The 25,898-nt window shown below is 40.8% G+C and overlaps 1 protein-coding gene across 1 annotated transcript in view; it reads left to right on the top strand.

Annotated features, from left to right (window-relative positions):
• Window positions 1-23,286, top strand: part of FBN1 (fibrillin 1) — a 212,923-nt gene extending 189,637 nt beyond the window's left edge. Inside the window, exons 52-63 of the mRNA XM_019664564.1 lie at window positions 1,380-1,502; window positions 2,066-2,197; window positions 4,376-4,501; window positions 5,078-5,284; window positions 6,915-7,040; window positions 7,301-7,423; window positions 10,277-10,393; window positions 10,667-10,795; window positions 11,536-11,655; window positions 15,952-16,183; window positions 20,621-20,795; window positions 22,007-23,286. Of these exons, the coding sequence (XP_019520109.1) occupies window positions 1,380-1,502; window positions 2,066-2,197; window positions 4,376-4,501; window positions 5,078-5,284; window positions 6,915-7,040; window positions 7,301-7,423; window positions 10,277-10,393; window positions 10,667-10,795; window positions 11,536-11,655; window positions 15,952-16,183; window positions 20,621-20,795; window positions 22,007-22,396 (2,000 nt within the window). The 3' untranslated portion in view covers window positions 22,397-23,286. The remainder of the gene's footprint in view (window positions 1-1,379; window positions 1,503-2,065; window positions 2,198-4,375; window positions 4,502-5,077; window positions 5,285-6,914; window positions 7,041-7,300; window positions 7,424-10,276; window positions 10,394-10,666; window positions 10,796-11,535; window positions 11,656-15,951; window positions 16,184-20,620; window positions 20,796-22,006) is intronic.
• Window positions 23,287-25,898: the final 2,612 nt, after the last annotated feature.

Genomic DNA, 25,898 nt, shown 5'->3' with positions numbered 1-25,898 from the left:
TATGTGACTCATGGCACAAGTTATGCTGCAGATCATGCCGAGTTCTTGGTGGTGTCTCCCTACTGCTAATATTTGGATACAACCCTGTCTTGTTTGCTACCTTGTTTCTTATTTTCCATGTTCTCTTCTCTTTTTAAATTTTTATCTCTCATGCTCCTTTTCTTCTTCTTTTCTTCTTTTTCTTTTTTCTTTTCCCTGTGTAGAAACATCTGCACACTGAGATAACCACCAACATCCTACAGCCATCACAGCAAAAGAGGTTGCTATAAGCAAAAGCTCTATGCATCTGTCAGTATGCCTGGAAGGATGTATGGAAAGAAGGAAAGGGGAGGGAGTGTCTAGAACAGTGGTTCTCACAGGGCGGTCCCTGGACCAGTCACATCAGCATCATTTGCAAACTTGTTAGAAATGCAAATTTTCAGGCCTCATCCCAGACCTCCTGAATCAGAAGCTCTAGGAGTGGGGCCCACCAGGTGATTCTGATGCACTCTCAAGCTGAGAACCACTGGTCTAGGAAAAGATGAAGAGGAGGTGAAGGTAGAGGGCAAAGCTGGTATTAAAGCGAGCTCTTCATTAGAGATATGACCGATTGATACTCACTGTGGAAATTGTTGATGAATCTTTAAAGGCTGTGACTAAATCATGATCTGGAACTTCAATGATGTTCTCAGTCAGCATCGAAGGCCTTACCAAGAAAGATGATAATCAGGATGGTCTGTTTTAACCCTGTTCTCCCCAAACTCATTCTGATGGTTTCGAACTGTAAAATCTACAGAAGTTACTTTGATCCACTAATGGTTAAGTCATTCCGATCTATGTAAGGCTGTAATCTGGGCATCAGTGTGAACTAAGTATCTCTGTAAGTGTAAAATAATTCAGGACACTATTTGGGCATAAGAATCACTGTTATTTCACAGGAGCCTCTTTTATGTGGGAAAGGGGGGTGGTACAATGTTGGAAGGGTCTGCTTCTGTTCTGACAATTGACTTGGCAGTTATTTGGGCTAAATGGGGTAAAACTGATCCCCACTTCATATGACTTTGGGAGTAGCAAGTGGTAAACTTGGGGCTTCAAAGCCAGAATTTTAGAAAAGCCCCTTTTATATAGGGTGACCTGTCATTTCTCATTCACCTAAATAACCATAATTACCTAAGAACAACAAGCATAAACTGGGACTGTGCTGGGAGAATCAGGGTGCGTAGTCACCCTATTTATACCAATTATAAAATAACCAACTTGTTTTATAATTCCCTGCAAACCAGAAACTGCTTGGTCCATCCATGTTTATAAGAACAAAGTGTCTCAACTTTTGGTAAAGCATACTGCTTGTTTTGGTTTATATCCATGATCCATTATTTTATTACTACCTTTTGCTGCAGATATAAACGAGTGTGCCCAGAATCCCCTGCTCTGTGCTTTCCGATGTGTGAACACTTATGGGTCATATGAATGCAAATGTCCTGCTGGATATGTTCTGAGAGAAGACAAGAGGATGTGCAAAGGTGAGACATCCGTGTTCAAGGTCATCTGAGCCAAGGAGCTCTCACACTATCTATGATGGGAGATGTCCCTCCAAAGTTTCCAGTAGTGGACAAGGGCTGGGATGAGGGGGCACTGCGATAGTCCATGGACATTATGAGAGTTATCACTGCTACCTTTCCTCATAAATTGTAGCTTCAGGCATCATTAAGCTGAGTCGAGGGCTGCGCTGCAGATCCTTTTTAGATCCCTCTGCATTGCATGCCAGCCATTCTGCAAATGTGGAGATATAAAGGAAATACATTTCTCCACATTCAAGAAGCTCAGTATGAAGACATTGAGGCAGAAATATTCAATTCACCAAAAAGAATTAGAAAATCATGCTTCCTGCTTTTGAAGAGGTTACCAGTTAGTTAGGGAGCAATGTCTTCATCGATTTCAAAGGTGGTTGGAAGACTCCTCATTCTTAGGAGGCCAGCACCCAACAATGCAAAAGGAAATAGGTTACATAAGGCCATTTTATGTTTAAAAAGCAGGAAATGCATGCAGCTTCTTTTATAAATTTGTGGTTGCACATTCTTTCCAGATGAGGATGAGTGTGAAGAGGGGAAACATGACTGTGCTGAAAAACAAATGGAATGCAAGAACCTCATTGGCACGTACATATGCATCTGTGGACCTGGGTATCAGCGGACACCTGATGGAGAAGGCTGCGTAGGTAAGAGAATCCCTTCAGAGAGAGCTTGAGTGAGTTGGCAGTGACAAAGGACAAAGGGGACTTGGGTTCTGAGTCCTTATGGGCATTGTGTTCTTCTTGGCCAGAGCTGTTTTGCTTCTCTTAACTTCATGTCACAACTTTCCATAACGGTCCCCTTGCTTCTTAATTTCCTATGAATTCCACTAGCACTGTCATTCTCTCCCTCTGAGCTGGGCTTTGCTCACTCTCTCAGCCCATTTTGCTGCCAGGATTGAAACATCATGTGTTTTCTCTGTTTCCTTTCTTCACTTTTTTATACCCCTGTGTTGTTTTGGGATCAGTTCCCTTCACCACGTGGAAATATCTCCCTCTTGACCCAACTTTGCTAGTAGCACCCTGACATTGAGTACTGATGCCAGGTCCCCCTGAACCAGGAGTAGCACTAAACTAGTGGGAGCTACCTCCAAGGAATCTGGACTTGTCAAGAGTGGGGCCCAGACAATGATATTTTAAAGCTCCCTCGGTTATTCTAATGTGATCCAGCATTGAAAACCACAACTTTAGACCAAGGGTTGGCAAGCCACAGCTCTGAGGGTCAAATCCAGCCTTCCAGCCTACCACCTGTTTTTATAAATAGAGTTGTATGGGAACATACCTATAACCACTCATTTACATATTGTCTATGGCTGCCTTCATGCCACAATGGCACAGCAGAGTAGAGTAGTTGCAACAGAGACCATATGGCCTACAAAGCCCAAAACATTTACTATATACTGTATTTCCCCATGTATAAGATGCACCCTTTTTCAAAAACTTTGAGGTCTAAAAACTGGGTGCATCTTGTACAGTGGTTGTATGAGCACAAATACAAGCGCAAGAAAAGCAGGAAATGCAAGTAAAAAAAATCTACCACCACTGTATAAGATGCACCCAGTTTTTAGACCCCAAAGTTTTCGAAAACAGGTGAGTCTTATACATGGGGAAATATGGTATTACACAGAATACTATAGTGTTACTCTTACTTACAGAAAAAGTTTCCTGGCCTCTGCTTTAGATAATAAATACAGGAGAAATTATTCAAAAATTCCCACATGCATCCTGTTTCTCTTTAATAATCAGTGACATTAGAAAACATGTATTTTATGTTGTCAGTCGAAAGGCATAAGAACCTCACTGTCCCCTTACTCTGTAAGATACCGAATTAAACAGTAATGAAAGAGCAGACTTTAAAAGCATAGAAAAAGTATGTGGATTAATGATCACATGCTGGGTCTTCTGGGATCCGTGGTTCTGAACCTCAGCTGTACATTGGAATCTCTTGGGGAGCTCAGGTTCCACCCCAGATATTCTGACTTCATTGGTCTGGGCATTGAGATTTTCTACCTGTCTTAACACTCTTTACATGTCACCCTCCAACTCGCTTCTCTCTTCATGAGATCTCTGCCTCAGGGGGTTGGTTGGAACTAATCTCAGTGGGATGCACAGATGCAAGTTATTTGTGATGTTTCTAAGTAATCATCAGATAATTCTAAAAATCTCCAGCTACTTTAATGCCTTTTTTATAAATCTGGGAGACTGAATTATGATTTATTGTTTCTTACTAATATTGCTGAAGTATTACAATGAACATAATCTATATTGAATTGGAAGATTAGTCTAGAGTCTAGGCAAACTCCCTTCGGTTAAAACTATCCACAGACATTATTCTGATGAAATGTTGTAACATTTCTGTCATATGTTGATCTTAAATTTTGTTTTCCTTCACTTGAAATAATCCTTTGGAAACCCTTTTATGTACAGATATGGAAAGTTTTAAATTTTATGAAGTGAAAAAAATCTAAGTGTACATAAAATGCTATCATCTATATTTAAAAATATAAAAACACCATTGATTATGTTTTTAAAATGTACACACAAAAATGTATGTATTCACTTGTATGTGCATAATTCAACTCTGCAAGGATACATTAGAAACTGGCCGTAGCACGATTGCCTCCCTGAAAGGGAGTTTGGTGGCTGAGGGACAGGAGAGAAACAGGGATTTTTTTTTAATATGCTTTTGTATCTTTAGAATTTGGAACCATGTAAAATAGGTGACCTATTCACAAACTAAATTTTAAAAGAAAGAAAAAAATCCATCCTTGTACAAAATGGTCAGATGATTCCTTTTGTTTTCCATCCTTCAATGTAACCACACAGATGAGAATGAATGCCAGACCAAGCCGGGGATTTGCGAGAATGGGCGCTGCCTCAACACCCTGGGGAGCTACACCTGTGAGTGCAATGATGGGTTCACAGCCAGCCCCACCCAGGACGAGTGCCTTGGTGAGTACAGACAGCAGGAAGCTTTTGTAACCCCAGCCTCCACACTGGGGTACTTGAAACCCTGATCTCTTATTTAAAATAATAGCGACTGTCAAACTTTGGAAAAGGTTAAAAATGTTCATACTTTGGAGATGACACAATGATTGATTGTCCATTGGGCTTAGCACCACCCTGCTGCGAAACTCTTCCTTTGCTAATTGTATCCCTGAATCACTTGTTTGGAATTTCTTTCTCAGCATCCTTTTTAAACCCTTGGTGTTCAGGATGTTTCCATGTGTTTCTCTGCTTCTCTCTCTCTCTCTAGCATGATTACTCTCCCATGTTTATGGGAGCAGATAGAGTTGTAACCTTGTCTAGATCAATGCCTTTCTGCCTACTTACTGAATTTCTTATTTGTTCCCTCAGATGTCACCTTTTCTCTCTCACTGCAGTTTCCAGCTTTCCCTTCTCGCTCCTTCTCACCCAGGGTAAAGTGTCACATCCCTTTTGGGTTTCCTATTCTGACCAAATTTTTGGTACCTTGATATACTCATAAAATTTCCTAAAATCCTGTTTTTAATACAATGTCCCTTCCAGACAACCGGGAAGGGTACTGCTTCACAGAAGTGCTCCAAAACATGTGTCAGATTGGCTCAAGCAACAGGAACCCTGTCACCAAGTCCGAATGCTGCTGTGATGGAGGGAGAGGCTGGGGTCCCCATTGTGAGATTTGTCCTTTCCAGGACACTGTGGCTTTCAAAAAACTCTGCCCACATGGCCGTGGATTTATGACCAATGGAGCAGGTACTTCATTTCATTCTGATTTATAACCAATGGAGCAGGTTCTTCATTCGGTCCAAAAACACTTGCAGGGAATTTGTGTTATGAAAAACAGATGAGAATATGGAATCTACAATATCGACCTAGGTTGAGTTGCATAGTTGAGGTCAACAAAAATTCTTCATTAGGATGTTTTAGATATTCAAAGCCGTGTTGCCAAAGTGTCCTTGGTCCACCTCATTCAGTTGTGTGTGCCTGGGTCCCTGCCTCTGCATTACAAGTCATCTCAACCTTTTAAACAGAGGTTTGTTGTGTTATTGGTTACTCAGAATACAATTTTTAGATGAACCTTTAAAGAAATGATCACTGAGTTCTGAAAGTAGGACATCAATATGGACTTAACTCTTAAAATTGACTGAAATATACTGCATGAAAGTATAAACAATACTGATATTCAAATAACACAGTTGCCTCTGAAAAAACACAAGCTGCTTTCACTTGAGAAGGATGAGGAAGCCGTCAAGGTGACTGGGGCAGCTCGGAAGAAGACTTCCAGGCCTATCAACAGTGACTGCAATTGCTTTAGTTTCATAAAAGAGAAAGGAGAGAGAGATTTTGAGTTCTTTGGGAGGGAATTGGAAGAAAAGGGGGAAGAGGGAGATTAAGTAGGATTTGTGTTCCTGTTAGCAAGATATGGCTAAAGGTAGAATAACAGAACTGGATGTGGTAAAGGTAGAATTAGATAGATTAGATGGGTGGCCAAAACAAAATCTTTGGAGGATGCGAAAATGAGATGGTGGAAAAGGCTCGTTTCTTGAGACCAATGAGGATATACTAAATTGCATTTCAGAGTAAACTTGAAAAACTCAGGAAAAATATCAGCAGTTGGCATAAAATGGTTATTTGGCAATCAAAGGCTAAGAACTCACTTGGTATGGGTACCCCACCCAGCAGTAAGGAGACAAATGGGTCAAGTGGGGAGGGCTGTGGTTCGGTGCTCAGTGATGCCTACGGGCCAAATTTTTCTCCCTTGGTGAAGCTGTGAATAAGGCTGTCTGTTCCTTAGCAGGCTGCAAAATCCTGGCCTAGTAATCCACCCCAGAGCCTTGGTGCCTCCCTCACCAAGGGAGGGAAGTATGGCCCAATTTCCCCAATATTACGCAATTTGATATTTTTTAGGATTACCTTTAAACACAAGAAAAAAAGAATAGGGAAAATAATATCCTGCTTATTTTGGACATGCAATATTAGAAAAAATTGAGATTTGTCAAACGGATCCATTTTTGTGATTCAGTGATGGAATACCAGCAGGAGGCAAGTTTGATGACATGAGATGGCTCAAGGAGCGAAATACATCTAGATGGGGTGGTTGGTCTATGGACTCAGAGGAGAGAAACAGTATGAATTTAGAGGACAGTTATTTTTAAAGTTTTCCCGTAGCCTGATTAGTTTACCACTATAGTCTGATAATCTTATTCTTTGCCTTTCAATATAGTTACCATTACATATAAAATTTATGCTGTCATTCCTTTGGTTTAATTTCTTAGGCCCACAATATAGTAACATAGCTTATTAGTAGTTACACTCAAGTGACCCCTTGAGCATATTAATTTTTATTTCTTTCTTATATTAACTTCTATTTGTTAAATTGCAGATATTGATGAGTGCAAGGTTATTCATGATGTTTGCCGAAATGGAGAATGTGTCAATGACAGGGGATCATATCACTGCATTTGTAAAACTGGCTACACTCCAGATATAACTGGGACTGCCTGTGTAGGTAAGTACTCTATTTCTAATGGTTTGCTCCTAAGCAGACATAGTAGATTATGACAAAAAATAAATAAAATACACAACCTAAAAAAAAATAAATAAATTGAAAAAGCTTATGTAATTCCACAGGAAAACATAAGACAATGATCAAAGACCACAGTTTAGTTTTTCTTTTCTCAAAACTAAAATTCTTTGTTAGACCTTGTGGGTATTGAGCATTAGGCATCTTTTCAGATGGGCAGTCACACTGTATCTCTTTGATTATAGATCTGAATGAATGCAACCAGGCTCCCAAGCCCTGCAATTTTATCTGCAAAAACACAGAAGGGAGTTACCAGTGTTCATGCCCCAAAGGCTACATTCTGCAGGATGATGGAAGGAGCTGTAAAGGTAAAGTAGAACATGACTTCAGCCATTCACCTGCCTCCTGGGCACAAGGTTGCATTTCTTGTGCCTTTGAGGAATTCAGAGGCAAGCTAAAGGATGCTCTCTACAGGCAAGAGGTGCTTCCCTGGGGTTGGTGCCTCCTTGGGGTTAGCGCCTCCCTGAGGCCTTCCTGTGCTGGAGGGAAGGAAGTGGAGGCAAGGGAGATGATCAAGGACCAGTGGCAGCAGCCACTGCCTGCCTCATAGGCATCCATGGAGGCCCTCCCTGAGGGTCTCAGAGACATCAGGACCAGTTCTACAAGGCTCGATGGGGCAGATGCCTAATGGATTACCTCCGTTTTGCTTTCTATTCGTTGCATTTTTGAGCCAGTATGTTCAACAACTCTATAGCCTAGGTCTCCAGCAGAGCCCAGCCTCAGACTAATCAGTGCCATGATCCTGGAGGACATTGTGCCTAATGAAATTATACTTTGTCTAGACTTTTGTTCTGCAAAATAGGGCCATTTCTGCCCCTCCCCCTGCCTTCAGGAGACTTAAATATCTGAGACATAAATATCACAAAGGATTAAGAAACAGCACAAGTCTATGCAGAAATCCCACATCAACCAGAAGTTATCCTTTGCAAAATTCTGTTGGTGTAAACTTACTCTTATAAACATCTTTCTCAACAATGAGAATGTCATGTATTGAGTGAATAGCACAAGTGAGTCATACTTAAGGATGATTTGAAAAATGAGGGATTTGGAGAAGGTAGACCAGATGGCAGAACAAGAGTTAGAGCATTCTGCCATGAAGTCCTGAATGAGAAAAAGGGTAGTAAAGGAAGTTAAGTGGTGGAATGGAGTGGAAATGGAGAGCAGAAAGAAGTAGGGCCCCAATCCCTTCCCTAGTCTAGTAGAAGGGAGAAATTTAGGAGGCTGGCAACACAGGATGGTATCATGGACAATGGCCTGAGGTTTTCCTGTGCAGCACAAATTTTATATAATCCCGGTATTTGAGGACAAGAAGTTGAGAGACCTACTCAATAATTCTGATTATCTTAAATGAAGAGTTGCTTATTGCTTTGTTTTTCTAAAACATAGAACTTGTTTTATATCTGTGGTTCACAGTGAGTCTGGGCAGTGTGAGGTTAAAACTCAAAGCCAAAAACCTAGTCACTCAAAGCCAAAAACCTAGTCATGTAAATGAAGAACCAAATTCAGGGGGGAAAAAAAATTCTATAACAAGCAAAGAAAATTTATTGCACTTACCTAATGGGGGTGGAAAATCCTAAAAAATTTCTAGCAATTAAGAGATGAAAAAGGAAATTAAATGCATAGTAGTAATTATGTTCTTTCACGAAGTATTGAAAGCATCAGCAATACTCACTTTATGGTTTTAGGAATGCAAAAGCAGCAGTCTGATTTTTACAGATCCACTTATAACATAAGTCCCTTTCTCCTATTTTTCTCATAAGGCCTAAATTCTTCTACATAGTCGGCATACATGACTAAATATCAAAATGAGTGATGCAAATACATTTACCATTGAAGTTGAGAGGAAAGTGGCTAGAAGGATGGCCCCAGTGGAAATGTGGGAGCAGAACCTCCCCTTGAGAGATGGGTGGGCTTCAGATATGAGGAGAGAAGGGGAGAAAAGACATTCTTAGGGGTGAGAACAGCAAGGGTTGCTGTTCTGAATATGTTGTTGTTATAAAAGTGTTGTAAGAAATTGCTGAGTTGTCTCCCTCACCTGATTGCAGGTGAGCTTCAGCAAGCATGGGATGGTGCTCTAGTAAGGCCCCTTGGGTCAACAAGGGAGGCCACCCTGTTGGCGAGAGGCATACAGTTGTCAATAAAGCAGAAACAGAGCCCGCCCCCAGCAGTGGAAAGGGCACAGGATTAGCTCCATTTTAAGAGAAGTCAGCACTGGGAGGAACATGGGCGAGTTCTTTCAGTTTTGGTCCACTGCAGATATTACTGTAGCCAGGAACTGGCACAGGTATGCGGCTCCGAGCACAGCCCTGGGATAAACGATCACGGAGGGGAGAGAAGGAAGGAAGGGCTTCTGAATTCACAGCGATTTGTTTAAATTAAAATTCAGCTAAAAGCTGGAACACATTTTGTATTTCTTGATGTTCTTAATAGTGATGGAGTTGAGAATGAATCTTGAAGCTCTGGCAATGAGGAAAGGGGCCCAGTCAAAGTGGAGGGTTTTACTGAGACTGGGGAAATAATGCTGGAGAAATCCCGCAGGCAGTTTTTGAAAGTGCTTTTGGCTTATCAGAATGAGTTTTTCCTTTTCTTTTTTTCCTTCCTGATTGCTCGATTTTATTTTATCCAAAGGAGACTCTCTAAACAAAGAAGTCAGTCTGGTGTGGTTGGGTTGGGTTGGGTTGGGTTGGGTTGGGTTTGGTTGACCACCTCATTTGAGCAGAATAAAAACAGTAAACAGAAAAAAGCTAAGTGTACAAATTTCCAGCCTCAGTATTTCTTGTTATATTTCAGTTCAAATAAATATTTTTAGTGCTTTGGAAGTTTTTGAGACTCCCTAGTCATTTACTTCATTTTATAATTTATTTAAAATGTTATAATTATCTGAAATCTCTTTGTTGAGGAATTCCTGCATTCCTCTAACTAAAGGAAATTGGGTTTTCCTTGGATTCCCCCAAAGAACTACATTATTTAATCTAAATTGAGGCCCATTTTATCTTTCAAACCCTTATCTCCTGGGTGCCTCCTAGCCATTCGTTGTGACTCTTTTCTGGACAGCATCATCTGAGACATAGACGTGAACACTCAGAGCTGCTTCCCCGGGTGGCGTCTAGGCACCTGTGCTGCCAGCCAGACTCCAATGCCCATCTTGCATTTTCTTACAGACCTTGACGAGTGTGCAACTAAGCAGCACAACTGCCAGTTCCTGTGTGTTAACACCATTGGCAGCTTCGCATGTAAATGTCCTCCAGGATTTACCCAGCACCACACTGCCTGCATTGGTAAGTGGGAGAGGGAACAGCCTTACATGGGATGTAACTACTCCTTTAAGGGATTGTTTGCTAGTTCTTCTGCTGTTGGAGTAAGAAGACACACTCAAAAAAATATGGGAGTACGTGTTTGTGTGCGTGTGCATGTGCACACCTATACATGAAAAGTCATTGGCCTTGTTTGGTCTTTTCTAAGCAAATCACCCCCTCTCTCTTCCCTTTAAGCAACACAAAGAGAGCTTTGGGGAATTTTAACCCCTTCTTGATCCCCACTGTCTCTTCTAGATAACAATGAATGCACCTCTGATATCAACCTGTGTGGCTCCAAGGGCATTTGCCAGAATACTCCTGGAAGCTTCACCTGTGAATGCCAGCGGGGATTCTCACTTGATCAGAGTGGTGCTAGTTGTGAAGGTGGGTAGGGCCCTCAGCGGGTGGGTCCTTGTGAGGTGGCCGGTGTGGTTATCAATACCTTCATAGTTGTCCTCTATTAGATATCAGAGCTGAACACGGGCAGGGGAAAATCCAACTGAAGACAGGAAATGTTTTGTCTGGTTTGTACAGATCCCATATTTTAGATATCCATCTTTTGTCTCATGCTTGGTTGTGTCTGTAACACATGCCTTTCCTAGGTATATCAGGGCTTTTTCTGCTCAGTTACTAACCTAATAAGGAATGACCCAGTCAAGAAAAATAATGAGATTCCTGAATTTGATTCATTAATTTTCTGGTCTTGGGATTTACAGTAATAAAAGGATCTTCCCCACCAATGTGGATTAAATTCATGAGAATTAACTCTTCTGATAATATATAATTAAAAGTTTAAAATTTTTTAGGATTTTATTTTTGGTTTCTAATTCTGTCACAAATCAGCAAATACAGATAATTTACACAGCTAACCCACAAGAGTGTTCTTGAGCATTGCATTAATTTCTTCATCATTTTTGTATGTAGACTCTACCAGGGGTATTTGAATGTTTTTCTCCTTGGACTTATCAAAACCTCCAGAGGAGATATTCTTTGAAGTCTGAAGTGGTAGAATAATTTTTCAAGGGTCAGATTTCTTATTAAAATTGCCTTACACTTTAGCATGCATGTAAACGTTGCATCCGAGGATGCCTCTGACACCAGTGGCGATGTGGCTTCTTTTTCAGATGTGGATGAGTGTGAAGGAAACCATCGCTGCCAGCATGGCTGCCAGAACATCATCGGAGGCTATAGGTGCAGCTGCCCCCAGGGCTATCTCCAGCACTACCAGTGGAACCAGTGTGTTGGCAAGTAGTTTTTCCTTGTTAGCAAAATGAATTGCTATAAGCTCCTAGCAGTCAAAATGCTGCTTTCTTCCTAAAAACTTTAACTTGTCACTGAAGCAACAAATGCTCATTTAAAATTGCCCTAACCTGGGTGAAACCAGAGGGAAGGTATCGCCTTTGCAAAATAGCAAACTCAGAAACAAAATAATGATAGAGGGTACTTTTGAGGGTTTGAAAAGAATATTTTTTTTACTTCAACTTATTGACTCCCAATATCCCCCTGCCTTTCTGTTACATAGCTAATCACACTTGACTTCACTTCACGTTAGGGGCTAACAAAATTCTAATTCTGACTGAAAGATATCTGCCAGCCAGAGACTAATATGAGTGACTTTTGGCCTGAAGACACAGAGGATGCAGCTCTACCCATCTTTGAGGCAGAGGGCAAGCAGCAGACACAGCAAGTTTTTTTCGGGGTTGCTCAATTCTTTCAAAAATTAAGGAGACCCCCAGACTCTCTCATTAAATTGAAATTATGTCATTTTTGACTCCACAATGTCATGGGAAAATAACTCTTAGTGCACATCAGAGAATCCAAACATTACGAGTTTAGAAGGATCCCAGATCCATCTAACAGTCCAATCTTTTTTACTGTTGAAGACCCAGAAACCCAGGAAGGAAAGGAAATCTGGCCTTACCATTCTTTTGTGACATTCCTGGAACTAGAACCCAAGGCTCTCAACTTCCTGGTTTAGGGCTGCCTTTCAAGCATCACAATCACTTGTTTTTTCACTCAGAACGCATCTAAGAGCATACGTGGTGCTTGGGTGGCCTGTTATAGCTCTTGGATACAGAGCCCTGCTTAGCAAAGACGCAGAATCCCTGCGTCCTGCGGGCGGGCTGCTCTGTATTGTGATGCTTCACTTTACTCTGAGTGAAGACATAGTTGGTGTGTTTTCATTCATCAAAATTGTGTCTCTGTCATCTGGTTTGGTTCCCGACAAGACACAGCTTTGCAGAAGTGAGTAGGACTGGCTACAATGACCCCAGTGCCAGAGGAGTGTAGACTGCATGTTTTGCTGAGCAGCTGTCTGGTTTTAATAAAAATGCCTTTGTTCATTATCAGCTCAGGGAGGTCTTGGACTTTAATCGCCAGTTTCTGACATTGTTCGCAGAACTTCCAGAGTGAGCTTTGTTGACACGCAGTATAGAAAAGCCTGTCAGCCCTTGTTAAGTAGATTCCGTGAATGAAATTGGAGCTGTGGGGTAAAGGATAAGCAGGTGAGGTCTGCCATTCCCGGGCTTACCCTCCTCTCCATGCCTTCGGTCCAGAGACAGTAGAGATGTCCTCCAGGTCATGCCCTAGTGGCCTGGAGGTTGGACTTGGTCCCCATGAATGTCATCTCCTGGCTGGGAGCTATAGAATGATGTCGATTAAGAAGCAAGAGGAGGTTTGGGGCAGGGGGCGGGGTTGATGCCCAACCTATACCACTCCAAACTGGGCTCGTAATTCTCGAGAATTCCAGTTATCCAGAATGAGTGCTGCCTTGGGCCAGAAATGGCTTCCCTGGAGCCATGCAGAGCAGGGCAGATCCCTTGGGTTGGCCCAGCCTGGACCCTCCCTCCTAGGCAGCCTGAAGTTCACTCTCAGAAGATGGATGGGTTTGGGGTCAGGGACCACTGGATTTCATTGCTTTCTAAGAAGTATCAAACTTCCAGCTTATGGTTGGAGTTGACCCTTTTTAACCTAAAGAAAATTAGGAAAGAAAGCCTAGCCTACATTTTGGAATTCTCCTAGAGGTTCTCCCTTAGCACCACAACTAACATACCCTTATGTAAGCCAAAGGCAGAAAGTTTTGATTTTAGAGGTCAGAGTGGGTAGCTTTCAATTTGCTTTTAAGGAATATTTTTTAGATACTCCAAGGTTTTTCCGATAAAATTAGAATTCTCTCTTTTTATAAAACGAACACAACCCTCACCAATTTTAAGTACCAACTGAAAGAACAAAACAAAGATTTTGGAGTGTAGAAAAATTCTTGTGGAACCACTTGCTCCAGGGTACACAGGACGAAAAAGGTCAGGAAAAGTATAAAACATGTTTAATTGCAGTGTTTGTATATTGATTAAAAAGTGTGAGTGCACAGAGTGTTTTCAAGCTGTAAACATTGAACATTTGCCAATTTCTTATCTTAATTCATGTTCCACTCTACCCCACCTCTCCAACCCAGATAAGCAAGTTTAATTTAAACTTTATTAAATTCTCAGGGAGGAAAAGAAAGTAAGGTGAAATAGAAAAGAATGTGAAAGGGGAGAGGGAGAGTTCTTGACTGGAATAGATATTTATAGTAACACAGATAGATATTCAAAGAACTTCCAGAGTGAGCTTCCACAGGACCAGGAGAGGAGCAGAGAGCAGGTGGAAAGTCGGCATGGACATGGAGGAGCAAGAAGAAGATATCCAGCCCAGGGATATTGTCTCCACCAAAGCAAACACCCTTGATTCCTCACTCATTCATTCTTTGGTACCCACAGTCTCCATTGGTCTCTAGATCACACCTCACCTCTAATTTACAATACAGGGAAAAGAACACAGGCAGTATATTTGATTATTTCTGTTCTAGGAACCCTGGAGCCTAAGTGAACTTGGGTGGGTACTTGAGAGTCCTTAGATATAAAGGATCCTCAAACAGACTCAGAACTAGGCAAGGAGCCATAGCAGTTAGCTCAATGAATGGCTTTCTTATTGTGTATCTACTTCTTCCCCCTGTAATCACACAGAGGAAAGGAGGGAGGGAGAATAATCTATATATGCAAGCACCCTTCCCCCAAGCACTTTTACCTACTTATTTTCCTAATTAAAAAAACATATTCTTTTAGAAACATTTTTGTCTTTATAAATGAATGAAAAGATATTTCTAAAAATTAAAGTTTTCTATGCATAGCAAATAAGGTAAAACTAATTAAAGGAGAAAGGAAGCACCAGTTTAAATGGAGGCAAGTCTCTTGAGAGATATTGTGGTGTAGAGAGGAAAGCGGGTGGCTTTTGCCGTCAGACAGATCTGAGTGTGCATATGTGCCTTACGGCTGCTGCTGCTGGGAGATCTCAGAGGGACTTTCTGAGCCTCACTTTCTTCATCTGTAAAACAGGGAGTATAATACCTACCTCCCGCAATTGTTAGGAAGCCTGAGTAACTGAATGTGATGCACCTAGCATCCTATCTGTCATCCAGTAGGCATCTAATAAATGTTAATTGCCTTTTCCCTCCTCCTCCCTTCCATTGGAAGTATTTGCTAAAGTGAGGAGAAGGCCAATTGACCTGCATTCAAATGAACATATGCCTGAAAATGGGCTGCAGCAATTAAGAAATGTCTCACCAGCAAGTTTCCAACCTGCCCTACAAAGGCAGGTCTACAAAAATATACTGGAGATTTCTAAAATATGTAAATTAGATATGAGAAACTTGACGTTTTCGGCCTTCGGGTTGGTTTTTAAAAGCTAGGCTTTTTTTTCTTCTGTTTATTACTATCAGACTTGGCAGGTCCTTGTGGGTAGCCAGTCTGCAGCATCTGTCTCTCTTGTGGGTTTTCCAGAATTATTGTTCACAAAGTTTGCACGGATCTCTTCCAGCCATACTTAGCTTTCAACACAGCCCAAACTCTCCAGGCGGGAGACTGGTTTGGATGGATAAGGGGCCCCATTCAGCGATGGGGGCAGACATACCAGAAGGCACTATTCATCTCTAGGACAAGCACTGGGGGGATCTTGCAGATTTTTGAAAAGGAAGTCCAAGTGGGGCAGACATTTCCTGCAGGATGGCAGCCCTTGCCAGCCCCACACATCCTGCAAAAGGAGGACTAAGAAAGCAGCCTCCAGGAATATGGTTGGTCTTTGCTTTGGAAACAGCCAGCCCATTGCACAGAGAACTGCCTGATTCCTTCCCTGCCACCCTGAGCCCTGAACCTTAGCTGTGAACCAGCCCCACACTCATGGGATGCTCGTGTGGAGTGGAACATACTAGTGTGTTGGCTTCAGGTGAGAGCTGGAGTCGTCGGGCCTCAGAGTGCCAGCCTCGAATGCACTCCGCCTGGTGCATTGGACCTCATCGACCACATTTGCTTGCCACGCAGCAAAAGCCACAGTCGTTTCTGTATTTTCTCTCCTGTTTCTCTCCTTATCCCAGCCACCTCAACCTGGCTTACCTTCCTGAGAGCCTAGCTGAGGGCCAGTTGGCCAGCAGCCAGTGGCCTGGCCCAGACTCCTGAATAGACATGTCTGGCCGGTATCACATATGCCTTGTCTTCTGGTTCTCCCTGCAGATGAAAACGAATGCCTCAGTGCTCACATTTGCGGGGGAGCTTCCTGTCACAACACCCTGGGGAGCTACAAGTGCATGTGCCCCACCGGCTTCCAGTATGAACAGTTCAGCGGAGGATGCCAAGACATCAATGAATGTGGCTCTTCACAGGCCCCCTGCAGCTATGGCTGTTCCAATACTGAGGGCGGCTACCTGTGCGGCTGTCCACCAGGTTACTTCCGAATTGGCCAAGGGTAAGCACTGCCATTCGTGGGTCAGCTTGGAAGTTCTCTCGTTCGTAATATAATTAAGTATATTCAACTCAAAATGACCTATCCTTGTAGAGGGAATCAGACTTTTTATAATCCTTGAGTTTATTCCAGTTACCTCTGCAAAGGTTTTTTATTTGAAAAGGGACATCTAAATTTCTGGAAATTCATAGAATGTCAAACAAAATAATGAAACTACATTGTAAACACCTCAATATATGGGCTTCTCTAGCTCATTCTCTTTTTTTAAATTTTTTTATTATTATTAGTTTCAGGTATACAGAACAATGCGATAGTTATCCTTTTTCACACCTCACAAAGTAACAACCCCCCTCCCCCATCCACTGCCCTCCCACCCCCAATGTCATCCTTATCTATTACAATTCCATTAACTCTATTCCCACACTCTACTCCACACCCTGTTATTATATGTATATATAATTATAGTTGACATACAATATTATTCAACATCAACTTCAGAAATACAGTGCAGTGGTCAGGCCTCTACACCGACTATGAAGTGGTCTGCCTAACAAGACAGGAGTCCATCTGGCCCCCTAAAAAATATTTACAACATTATTGATTATATTCCCCAGACTGTCTTTTCTATCCCTGAGGCCATATTGTAGTTACCAATTTGTATTGTCTCGTCCCTTCACCTTCTCCTTCATCCCCACCCCCTCCCAACTAGCAACCCTCAGTTTTTTCTCTGTGTCCCTGAGACTATTTCTGTTTACATTTCTCATTTATTCAGTTTTTTAGATTCCGAATATAAGTGAGATCATATGGTATTTGTCTTTCTCTGACTGACTTATTTCACTTAGCATAATGTTCTCTAGGTCCATCCATATCTTTGCAAATGGTACGATTTCCTTCTTTATAGCTGAGTAATACTCCATTGTGTAAATATACCATAGTTTCTTAATCCAGTTGTCTACCTATGGGCATTTCAGTTATTTCCATGTCTTGACTATTGTGAATAGTGCCGCAATGAACATAGGGGTGCATATATTTTTTTGAATTAATGTCTTGGGTTTCTCTGGATAAATACCTAAGAGTGGAATTGCTGGGTCATAAGGTAGTTCCATTTCCAGTTTTTTGAGATACCTCCATACTGATTTCCACAGTGGCTGCACAGGTCTGCAGTCCAACTAACAGTGCACCAGGGTTCCCTTTTCCCCACAACCTCGCCAGCATTTGTTGTTTGTTGGTTTATTGATGATAGCCATTCTGACCGGGGTGAGGTGGTATCTCATTGTGGTTTTTATTTGCATCTCTCTGATGATTAGTGAGGTTGAGCATGTTTTCATATGCCTGTTGGCCATCTGTGTGTCCTCCTTAGAGAAATGCCTCTTCATATCCTCTGCCCATTTTTTAATTGGGTTGTTTGATTTTTTGGTGTTGAGTTGCATGAGTGTTTTATAAATTTTGGATATTAACTCATCAGATATCTTGTTGACAAATATCTACTCCCATTCAGTAGGCTTCCTTTTTGTTTTATTGATGGTTTCCTTTGTTGTGAAAAAACTTTTAAGTTTGATGTAGTCCCATATGTTCATTTTTTCTTTTACTTCCCTTGCCTATGGGGATGTATCAGTAAAAATATTGCTCAGGGTAACGTCTGCAAATTTAGACCCTATATTTTCTTCTAGGAGTTTTATGGTTTCAGGTCTTGCATTTAAGTCTTTAATCCATTTTTAATTTGTTCTTGTATATGGTGTAAGGAGGTGGTCCAGTTTCAGTTTTTGCATGTGTCAGTCCAATTTTCCCAGCACCATTTATTAAATAGACCATCTTTACCCCAATGTAAATTCTTGCTTCCATTGTCATAGACTAACTGTCCATATATGAATGGATTTATTTCTGGGCTCTCTGTTCTGTTCCATTGATCTATGTGCCTGTTTTTATGCCAGTATCATACTGTTTTGATTACTGTAGACTTGTAGTACATTTTAATGTCTGGTAGCATGATCCCCCCGCTTTGTTTTTATTTCTCAGGATTGCCGTGGCTATTCGGGGTCTTTTTTGGTTCCATATAAATTTTAGGATTATATTTTCTATTTCTGTGAAAACTGCCCTTGGTAGTTTGATAGGAATTGCATTGAATCTATATATTGCTTTAGGCAGTCTAGCTCATTCTCTTGATCTTCTTGGAAAGTGATTCATTTCTGAGGAAATACAGGGGCTGACCCCTGAAAGAAAGTGGGCTCCTGCCGTACGTTGCTGTTTCACCCTGATTCTTGGGCAAGCAGGATTCCATCTTGACTTAAAATGCCTGCTTATCCAACTCCTGTCGGGATAAATAAAAAAGATACCTTTCTGTGAGGTCCTCTATGGTTCTAAAGTATATTTTACATTTCGGACTTAAATTTTCACTAAAAATATCAAAAGAGCATTAAAATGAGAGTTAAAATAAATAAACTTTCCAGGTAAAATACTTGTATGTATGAGATTTGGGACAGGGAAGACCTATTTTTCTTTTACTCAGTGTTTTAAAAGTTTGGTGGTGAGTATTCAAAGTTTAGGTCTTTTTCCCCGCTGAGTTGATCTGCACTTGGATGTCTCTCTAGTTTTGGCTGTCCTGTGAAGGGTTTCAAATTTTAACTTTTTAATTAGGAACACACAGACATTAAATATGCATACACACATATACTTCCACACTCACACGTACACCCCCACACACAAAGTTATATATTCCATAACATACACATACACATATTTGTCAAATTATTGATTTAGTTGTCTTTGATTTCTTGACACAAATGTCAAGCAATTCATTTTGGGTCTTTATAGACTTGAAGGTAGAAGAATGTTTCATGGGAAGCACACAGAATGCCAGCCGTAGGACACAAATTCCCAGATGTTTGTATCTGACTCTCAGGAGACTCATTCTTTGTAAGTTTAATGCCAAAACCATTTTCCCAGCAAAGATTGTGACACTTCACATTGGCTTCTGGCCAGTGGAGCTTTTTTGTCACACTTCTTGTAAGTGGTGTTCCAAGGATGTGAAAATACTGGAAAGGAGTTCTGAGAAAGGAACCAAAGCCTGCAAATTGGGGATTTGCCTTCCAATAATTTAATCATTATGTGAATGTATACACACGCACAGGATGAACACTTCATCCATTTTTATTGTTTCTACACATTTCATGTTGTAAGATAGAAGAAGAGGAAAGGGAATGTGTTGGGCTCTAGAAGGATTGCAGGAAATAGTAGGAACCCGTAGATTGCAGAAATACAAAAAATATTCTGCTCACTGGCATTATATCTGCTCACTGGCAGAATCTTAAGGGCATAAAGGAAGATGGGTTAGAAAGAGTAGGCCAACTAGAAGACTAAACGAGATAAATAATATTTGGTCTACCTTATGATCCATTAGTAGAAATCTACTCATTTATAACAGTTTTGGCTTCTCTATGAATCACTAGAGTGGACCAGGCCCCAAAATAAAGATTCTTTTAGAGTCATTCGGATATTTCAACACATTTTGAAAGGGAAGCCTAGTAAATACATTCCAAGTAGCCTATGAAATAGTAAGCAGAATAAGAAAACAAGATACTTGTGAAACATGTAAGCCTCCCTCCATAACTTGGCTTTGATAACTGAAAGGCAAAGAAAAACAGCTGAACTAGTTCTCTCTTGGGCATGGGTTTGGTTTGTCCAGCCTCACATGAGTCAGAGCCAGTGGCCCTAGTGGTTTTGAATGACTTGAAACAATTTCCCACAGTTGGGCAAGCTCTGATACATGTATTTTATACATTGCGTAGTTTCACAATTTATTTCTGCATCAACCTCAGGTGTCACCTACAGCTTGCTTCAAGTCTTCAGTAGCTTCAGCCAAAGTGAGAGGTAAAATAATAGGAGGGATTGCTCAGAAGCTGAGTTACGAAGGCTGGTGAGAGTTGTGGTGATGGGGAAAGTGGAGGTAGCAGTGATAGTGCAAGTTAAGTGGGAAGAGGGTAAGGAACCCAACAGTGATGTCTTATGCCTTTCTCACTCCTGTGGAGCCTTTTTCATTAAAAAAAAAAAAGAGGAAGAAGAAAAAGACATTTTTATTTACTCTCCCAAATCACATGGTCTCCCTTATCCCCTGTCCTTCTCTTGTTTCCACTCCATTCCCCTCTCCAGCATAAGTATAGCAAAAACACCTGCCACGTTGGGTTTAGAGAATGAAGGGACAAATCAATATACAAAGTCGGGCCTTGAAGATAGGAGAAAGAAATCAATAAACTCAGGAAACTTAGAAGCCAAACACAGAGGACTTCAGTATGGTTCTCAGAACCAGCCAATCATTCATCCAATAGACAAATCGTCAAGGACCGAATGGCACCAGGCAGGGGCCAGACTTCACCAGAACTCTCATGCCACCTCCCTTATTGCCCACTTCCCATGAAAAATGTCTGTGCTCCCCTTCTACCACAGGCACTGCGTTTCTGGAATGGGCATGGGCCGAGGAGGCCCAGAGCCACCTGCCAGCAGTGAAATGGATGACAATTCCCTGTCCCCAGAGGCTTGCTATGAGTGTAAGATCAACGGCTACCCCAAACGGGGCAGGAAACGGAGAAGCACAAACGAAACAGATGACTCCAATATCGAGGTAGGTCAGAAGTGGTTTCTCCCCATGTCTCCTATTGCAGAAAGGCTTTCCAGATTCCTGTGGTTTCCTCCAAGGATGCTCCAAAGTGAGCACAGTCTCCCTGGGGAGAAAATCCAGACATTCTGTGAGCCCTGGGCTGCATTTTATAAGAGTCTTTGGGGCTTTCTGGAGTTTCTTGCTGCTTTTAGGGAGTGGCCATTCGAAGGTTTTCACATACTTGCTCATTTCCTCTGTCTCGCCAAAAAGAAAGTCAAACACCCACCCAAAGTCTGCTGAAAGGACAAGGTCTGAGAACCAGGACAGCAAGTGGGCAGGATAGTGAAGTGACATAGTGCTCCCTACATGTGGACGCCAAGTCTTGAAAGCTACAGGCTCCTCTCCTGAAAAGAGCCATGTGGAGTGTGAGGGAACTTGGACTCTAGACAAAAACAACATGGAGCTCCAGCAGCCTGGTTTTCTTTGCCTACGGCTGCTGCAGCCTTTCCGTCAACTCAGAAATGCGCAGATATTCACCCAGAACTCTGGCTCTCGGCCCGGAGAATCCAGCACATCTGGTCCCAGAGAGGCCAGCAAGAAGCCAGGTGAAAAGCATTGAATATTAGCAGATCATCAGAGCCAGGAAGTAGGTTCATAGGTGTGTCCTTCGGAGGGAATGGTTTTGCATCAGTGAACAAAATTGAAATAGACTGGTTCTTTCTTAGCATCCATGCTGCAACACATCCGCTGTGGTTTGGGAAATGAGATAAGTCTTTGGAAGGAAAATAATCTATGAAACACTGGTTCTCAAACTTTGAGTGTGCATCCGAATCATCTCAGAGGCTTGTTAAAATGGATTTCTGGGAGATGGCCCCAAGGTTTCTGATTCAGTAGGCCTTAGGTGGCACCAAAAATTTGCATTTAAATGACTCCCAGGTGATGCTTCTGCTGCTGTTTCAGGGACCACACTTTGAGACTACCTGTGTGAAAAGACCTCCAAACACAAGTGATTTGACTTACGTCTTGACATAAGTCTAGTAATTTTTAATATTATAAATATGAGCCAACTTAACACCTCTGGGGTTTCAACAAAGTGTTTTATAAATATGCCTTTTCAACATAATATATACAACGTGAGAAGAGAGTTGTGCGAATGTGAGAGTCAAGTCACTTTTTCTTGGGAAATAAGTGGCATATTTACATTTTATTTAACACATTGCCATGTGTCTTTCCAGGATCAGCCTGAGATAGAAGCCAATGTGAGTCTTGCAAGTTGGGACGTTGACAAGACAGCCACGTTCGCTTTCAATATTTCCCACATCAGTAACAAGGTCCGAATCCTAGAACTCCTTCCGGCCCTTACAACTCTGACGAATCACAACAGATACTTGATCGAATCTGGAAATGAAAACGGCTTCTTCAAAATCAACCAAAAGGAAGGCATCAGCTACCTCCACTTCACAAAGAAGAAGCCAGTGGCTGGAACCTATTCATTACACATCAGCAGTACTCCACTTTATAAAAAGAAAGAACTCAATCAGCTAGAAGATAAATATGACAAAGACTACCTCAGTGGCGAACTGGGTGATAATCTGAAGATGAAAATTCAGATTTTGCTTCATTAATTCACCATCCAGAGACCAAATAATTAAGAAACAAAGATAGATAGGTAGAACTGAATTTCCCCCCAGTCAGAATCTTCATATCATAGGTACAATCTTTCACCACATAAATTTCTATAAATAAGCACTATTCTTGTATTACAAAAGCAAGGTACAGGTGACTACCCTAGTTCAAAACAACCACTTTCTCAGGCGTCTCATGTGTGTAGCTAAGCTACCTTGTCATGTGTGTTGATTCTTACAAACTGGGATGTGTGTTTCCATTGGGGGTTGGCCATTCACACTCGTGTGCCATCCTTCTAACGGATGTACAGGAATGTGCTTTCAATTTTCAAATTTTAAACTGTGCTTCTCCAAATACAAGTACTAGGTTGGCCATTTCTAATATCTATTTGGTGCTAGTAAATTCTCAAACTAGATTCATAAATGCACTGTAATATTTACACAACTTAGAAACCAAATTGCAAGTATTCAGCTCAAATACTTCATTAATTTCAATCAACCAAAGTTAGTTCAGTAGCTTATCTCAGTTATGAGTATAATACATTACATGTAAATTAAGTGTGTGTATACTGTAATCGTGCTATTTTTTATCATTGAAACATTTATAAACTAGAATAATAATGCCCTTAAAGTGAGGGCTTGTAATGGTGCTTATTAAGACCAAAGACTTGTTAAATGTGTACACCAAGTGGTATTGAAATTTCTGTGACTGGCCCACACGTGCATGGAGGTCTGGGCGGACCAGGAAACAGCCTCAGCAATCAGAGGATCACCAGTGCATCCTTCATCACACTTGTGCAATCTGCCAAGATTACCCTCGGTCATTCTTGTCAACAAGGGGTCCATGTCATAAATGTCACAATAAAACAGTCTCTTCTTTTTTTAGTGTACCCCTTGGCTTTGTGTTCTTGCATGGATGCGGGATTGACAGGGCTATTCTGGAGGCTAAATAAAGTCTCCTGAATTTAAATTACCCTGGGTCTGTTAGTTACAGCTTCTAAAGGTGCCAAATGTATAACCACTAGAAGAAAATTTAACGTAGTTGAGTCAGTCCCTTATTTTATAATTAATTAAAGACAACAGCGTTATTTCTCGCCAGTAAGAAATTTAGGTTGTAGCGTCATTTCTAAAACATGACCTAATTACTCCAGTGACTTTAAAACTACTAGATTTAAGTGCTTTAAAATCTCAAGTTTAGTCATTGTCTTAGAGCACATGCGTTTCATTATAAAAGATTTATCATGCCCCCTCCCCTCAAATATACACACAGTGTTGGCAAGCCTTAGGTGTTCCATCCTTCTTTCCCCCCTAAACATCTGTTGTTCGTCAGTGCTAGTCTAATTACAAAGGGGTAATTCTAAATTGAATCCAATTGAATGCTATGATTCTTGTTTTCTGAATGTCATATTTTGAAAATGCAGTTTTATTTTTATGTGCAATATTCAATAGTTAACAATTAAGCTCATTCAATTGATATGAGATGATTTTCAAAATCCCTAAGGTCAGTAAAGTGAAAATAAAGGTGAAATGAGATGCTGCATGAAAGAAACCATACAGGACACAGACAAGTCCTCTCAAAATCTTCAAAGAACTAGACTAAAGAAGATGGAGTAGGTATATTCCAGAAGACAAAAACCAGGGTCAGTTGGTGTAAAGCTCAGTTTAGCACACACCTTCCTAGTTTTGAGCTACGCTCTGAGAGAATGGGTTTCCTTGCAATGTAGTGAGTTCCCTGTCTCTAGCCTAGAGGGTTTCAGTCCAGGCATAATGGCAGCCAGTGGACAAAGAGGATTTCTTATACCTAACAGGCTGTGAACATCTTAAAGAATTTTTTGTTATCTTTTATTTTGCCATCCAAAAAAATATCTTGCTCATAATAGGTGCTCACCAGAGATGATTCGAAGGGGTATTTTGGAAGAAATTTGTACCTTGATTAGGAAGTTAAAATATGACTCAAAATTTTCTTCTAACTCTGCGTCTATGGTTCCATGATGGAAGTGTACTAAAATTGTTAGAGACGAATATATAGCATATGGTAAACAACAGTTTGCATATGGAAAATGTCTGATAATTTAACCAGGACTGCATTATATTCAATAATGGATTTTCTTTATAACAAACAACAAAAGAAAATAGAGTTGGCACATAGTAGATCGCTTTGATATTTTTAATAGTCTCAGTCTGGATTTTATTTATTTCAGAGCCAACAATTTTCAGCAGCATATTTTCCATGTTTCTGACTGTAATGAAACATTTTCCTCATTGTTCCATTGTAAATATTTCTCTTGTTGGAACCCTTTTAATCCCGACATTTAAACCTGTACCTTTTCATTGTTTTGTGGCCTCTCAATCTTACTTTCAATGGTTGAAGAACTTGGTTTTGTAAATCGCTCAGAAGCTTGAAAACGTCTTGTCTCTATCCCCCAGCCCATTTCATTTGCCAATAATTATTTTGTAAGTAGGGTTGAAATGAACTCAGCTGGCCTTGTGAAATGTTAAACTTGCACAAACAACTACATTTTTGTTCAACAAATAGCACTTTACTCAGCCAAAATTGCTTTGGACATTGCCATGACAAATACTGTTAAACTTCAGAAATCATGTTTGTAAATTAGATGAGCCAAAATAAAGGACAATTAGGTTGATACTTCATTAGTATACTTAAAAGTTATATACCTATAATCTCTTAGAAATTTTAAAATCACAGCTAGCTCTGTCCACAGAATGTACTTTATTCTGATTTTAACTCTAGTTCTTCGAGGTATATTAAAAATGTAATTGTTAAATGGTTTAAGGATATTGTTTTTAAATGCTAGAAGATTATTACCGGGAGAAAGATCAGTTTTCCAATACATAGCTGAAGTCAAAGTTATTTCCCCCTTGCCAATTTTAAATAACACTTTGTTAAAAGAAAGAAAAGCAAACCAATTTACTTCATTAAACTTTTTGTAACAGAATGTGAGCCTAACATGTATTGTTAGGAAAGGATTCTCAGTATTCATGTGAGTTCAGGATCAGAGAGAAACAAGAAGGCTGTGAATTTAATTTTGCAAATTTCCATGTGTATCCATGACTGGTTTCACTTACAGGATTGGGTCTCAATGAAAGGTTCTGACATTCTCACAAATGTCTATATAAAAATGAGGGTCTTGTACATTTGACATCCGACATACATTTGGCAGGACCTGGCAATATCACAAAATCTGTTATTTCAACCAACTGCTAATGAATCCAAAATGGGATTTTTGGCAAACAAAGTCATAAACCTTTCTTTAGGACACGGGCTGTTTTGCATCCTTGATCCAAGCCTGAATTATGACTTCTACAAATGGATGTCAGTTTTATTTTTACCCTTGGGCAGTGGAAGGTGCACCCTTTGAATTGAACGAAGTCATAGCAGGTAAGTAAGTGGGTTTGATTTCCCACTAGTTCAACTCTGCTTTCTCTCTACCCATTGTTATTTTTGTGCCACATAAAGTGATATTCATTGTTATTTTTGATC

Source organism: Hipposideros armiger, unplaced genomic scaffold (assembly GCF_001890085.2).
Source record: "Hipposideros armiger isolate ML-2016 unplaced genomic scaffold, ASM189008v1 scaffold_12, whole genome shotgun sequence".
Classification (NCBI taxonomy): Eukaryota; Metazoa; Chordata; class Mammalia; order Chiroptera; family Hipposideridae; genus Hipposideros; species Hipposideros armiger.
The sequence above is the reverse complement of the archived record's forward strand: the minus strand, read 5'-3'. Positions and strand labels throughout refer to the sequence as shown.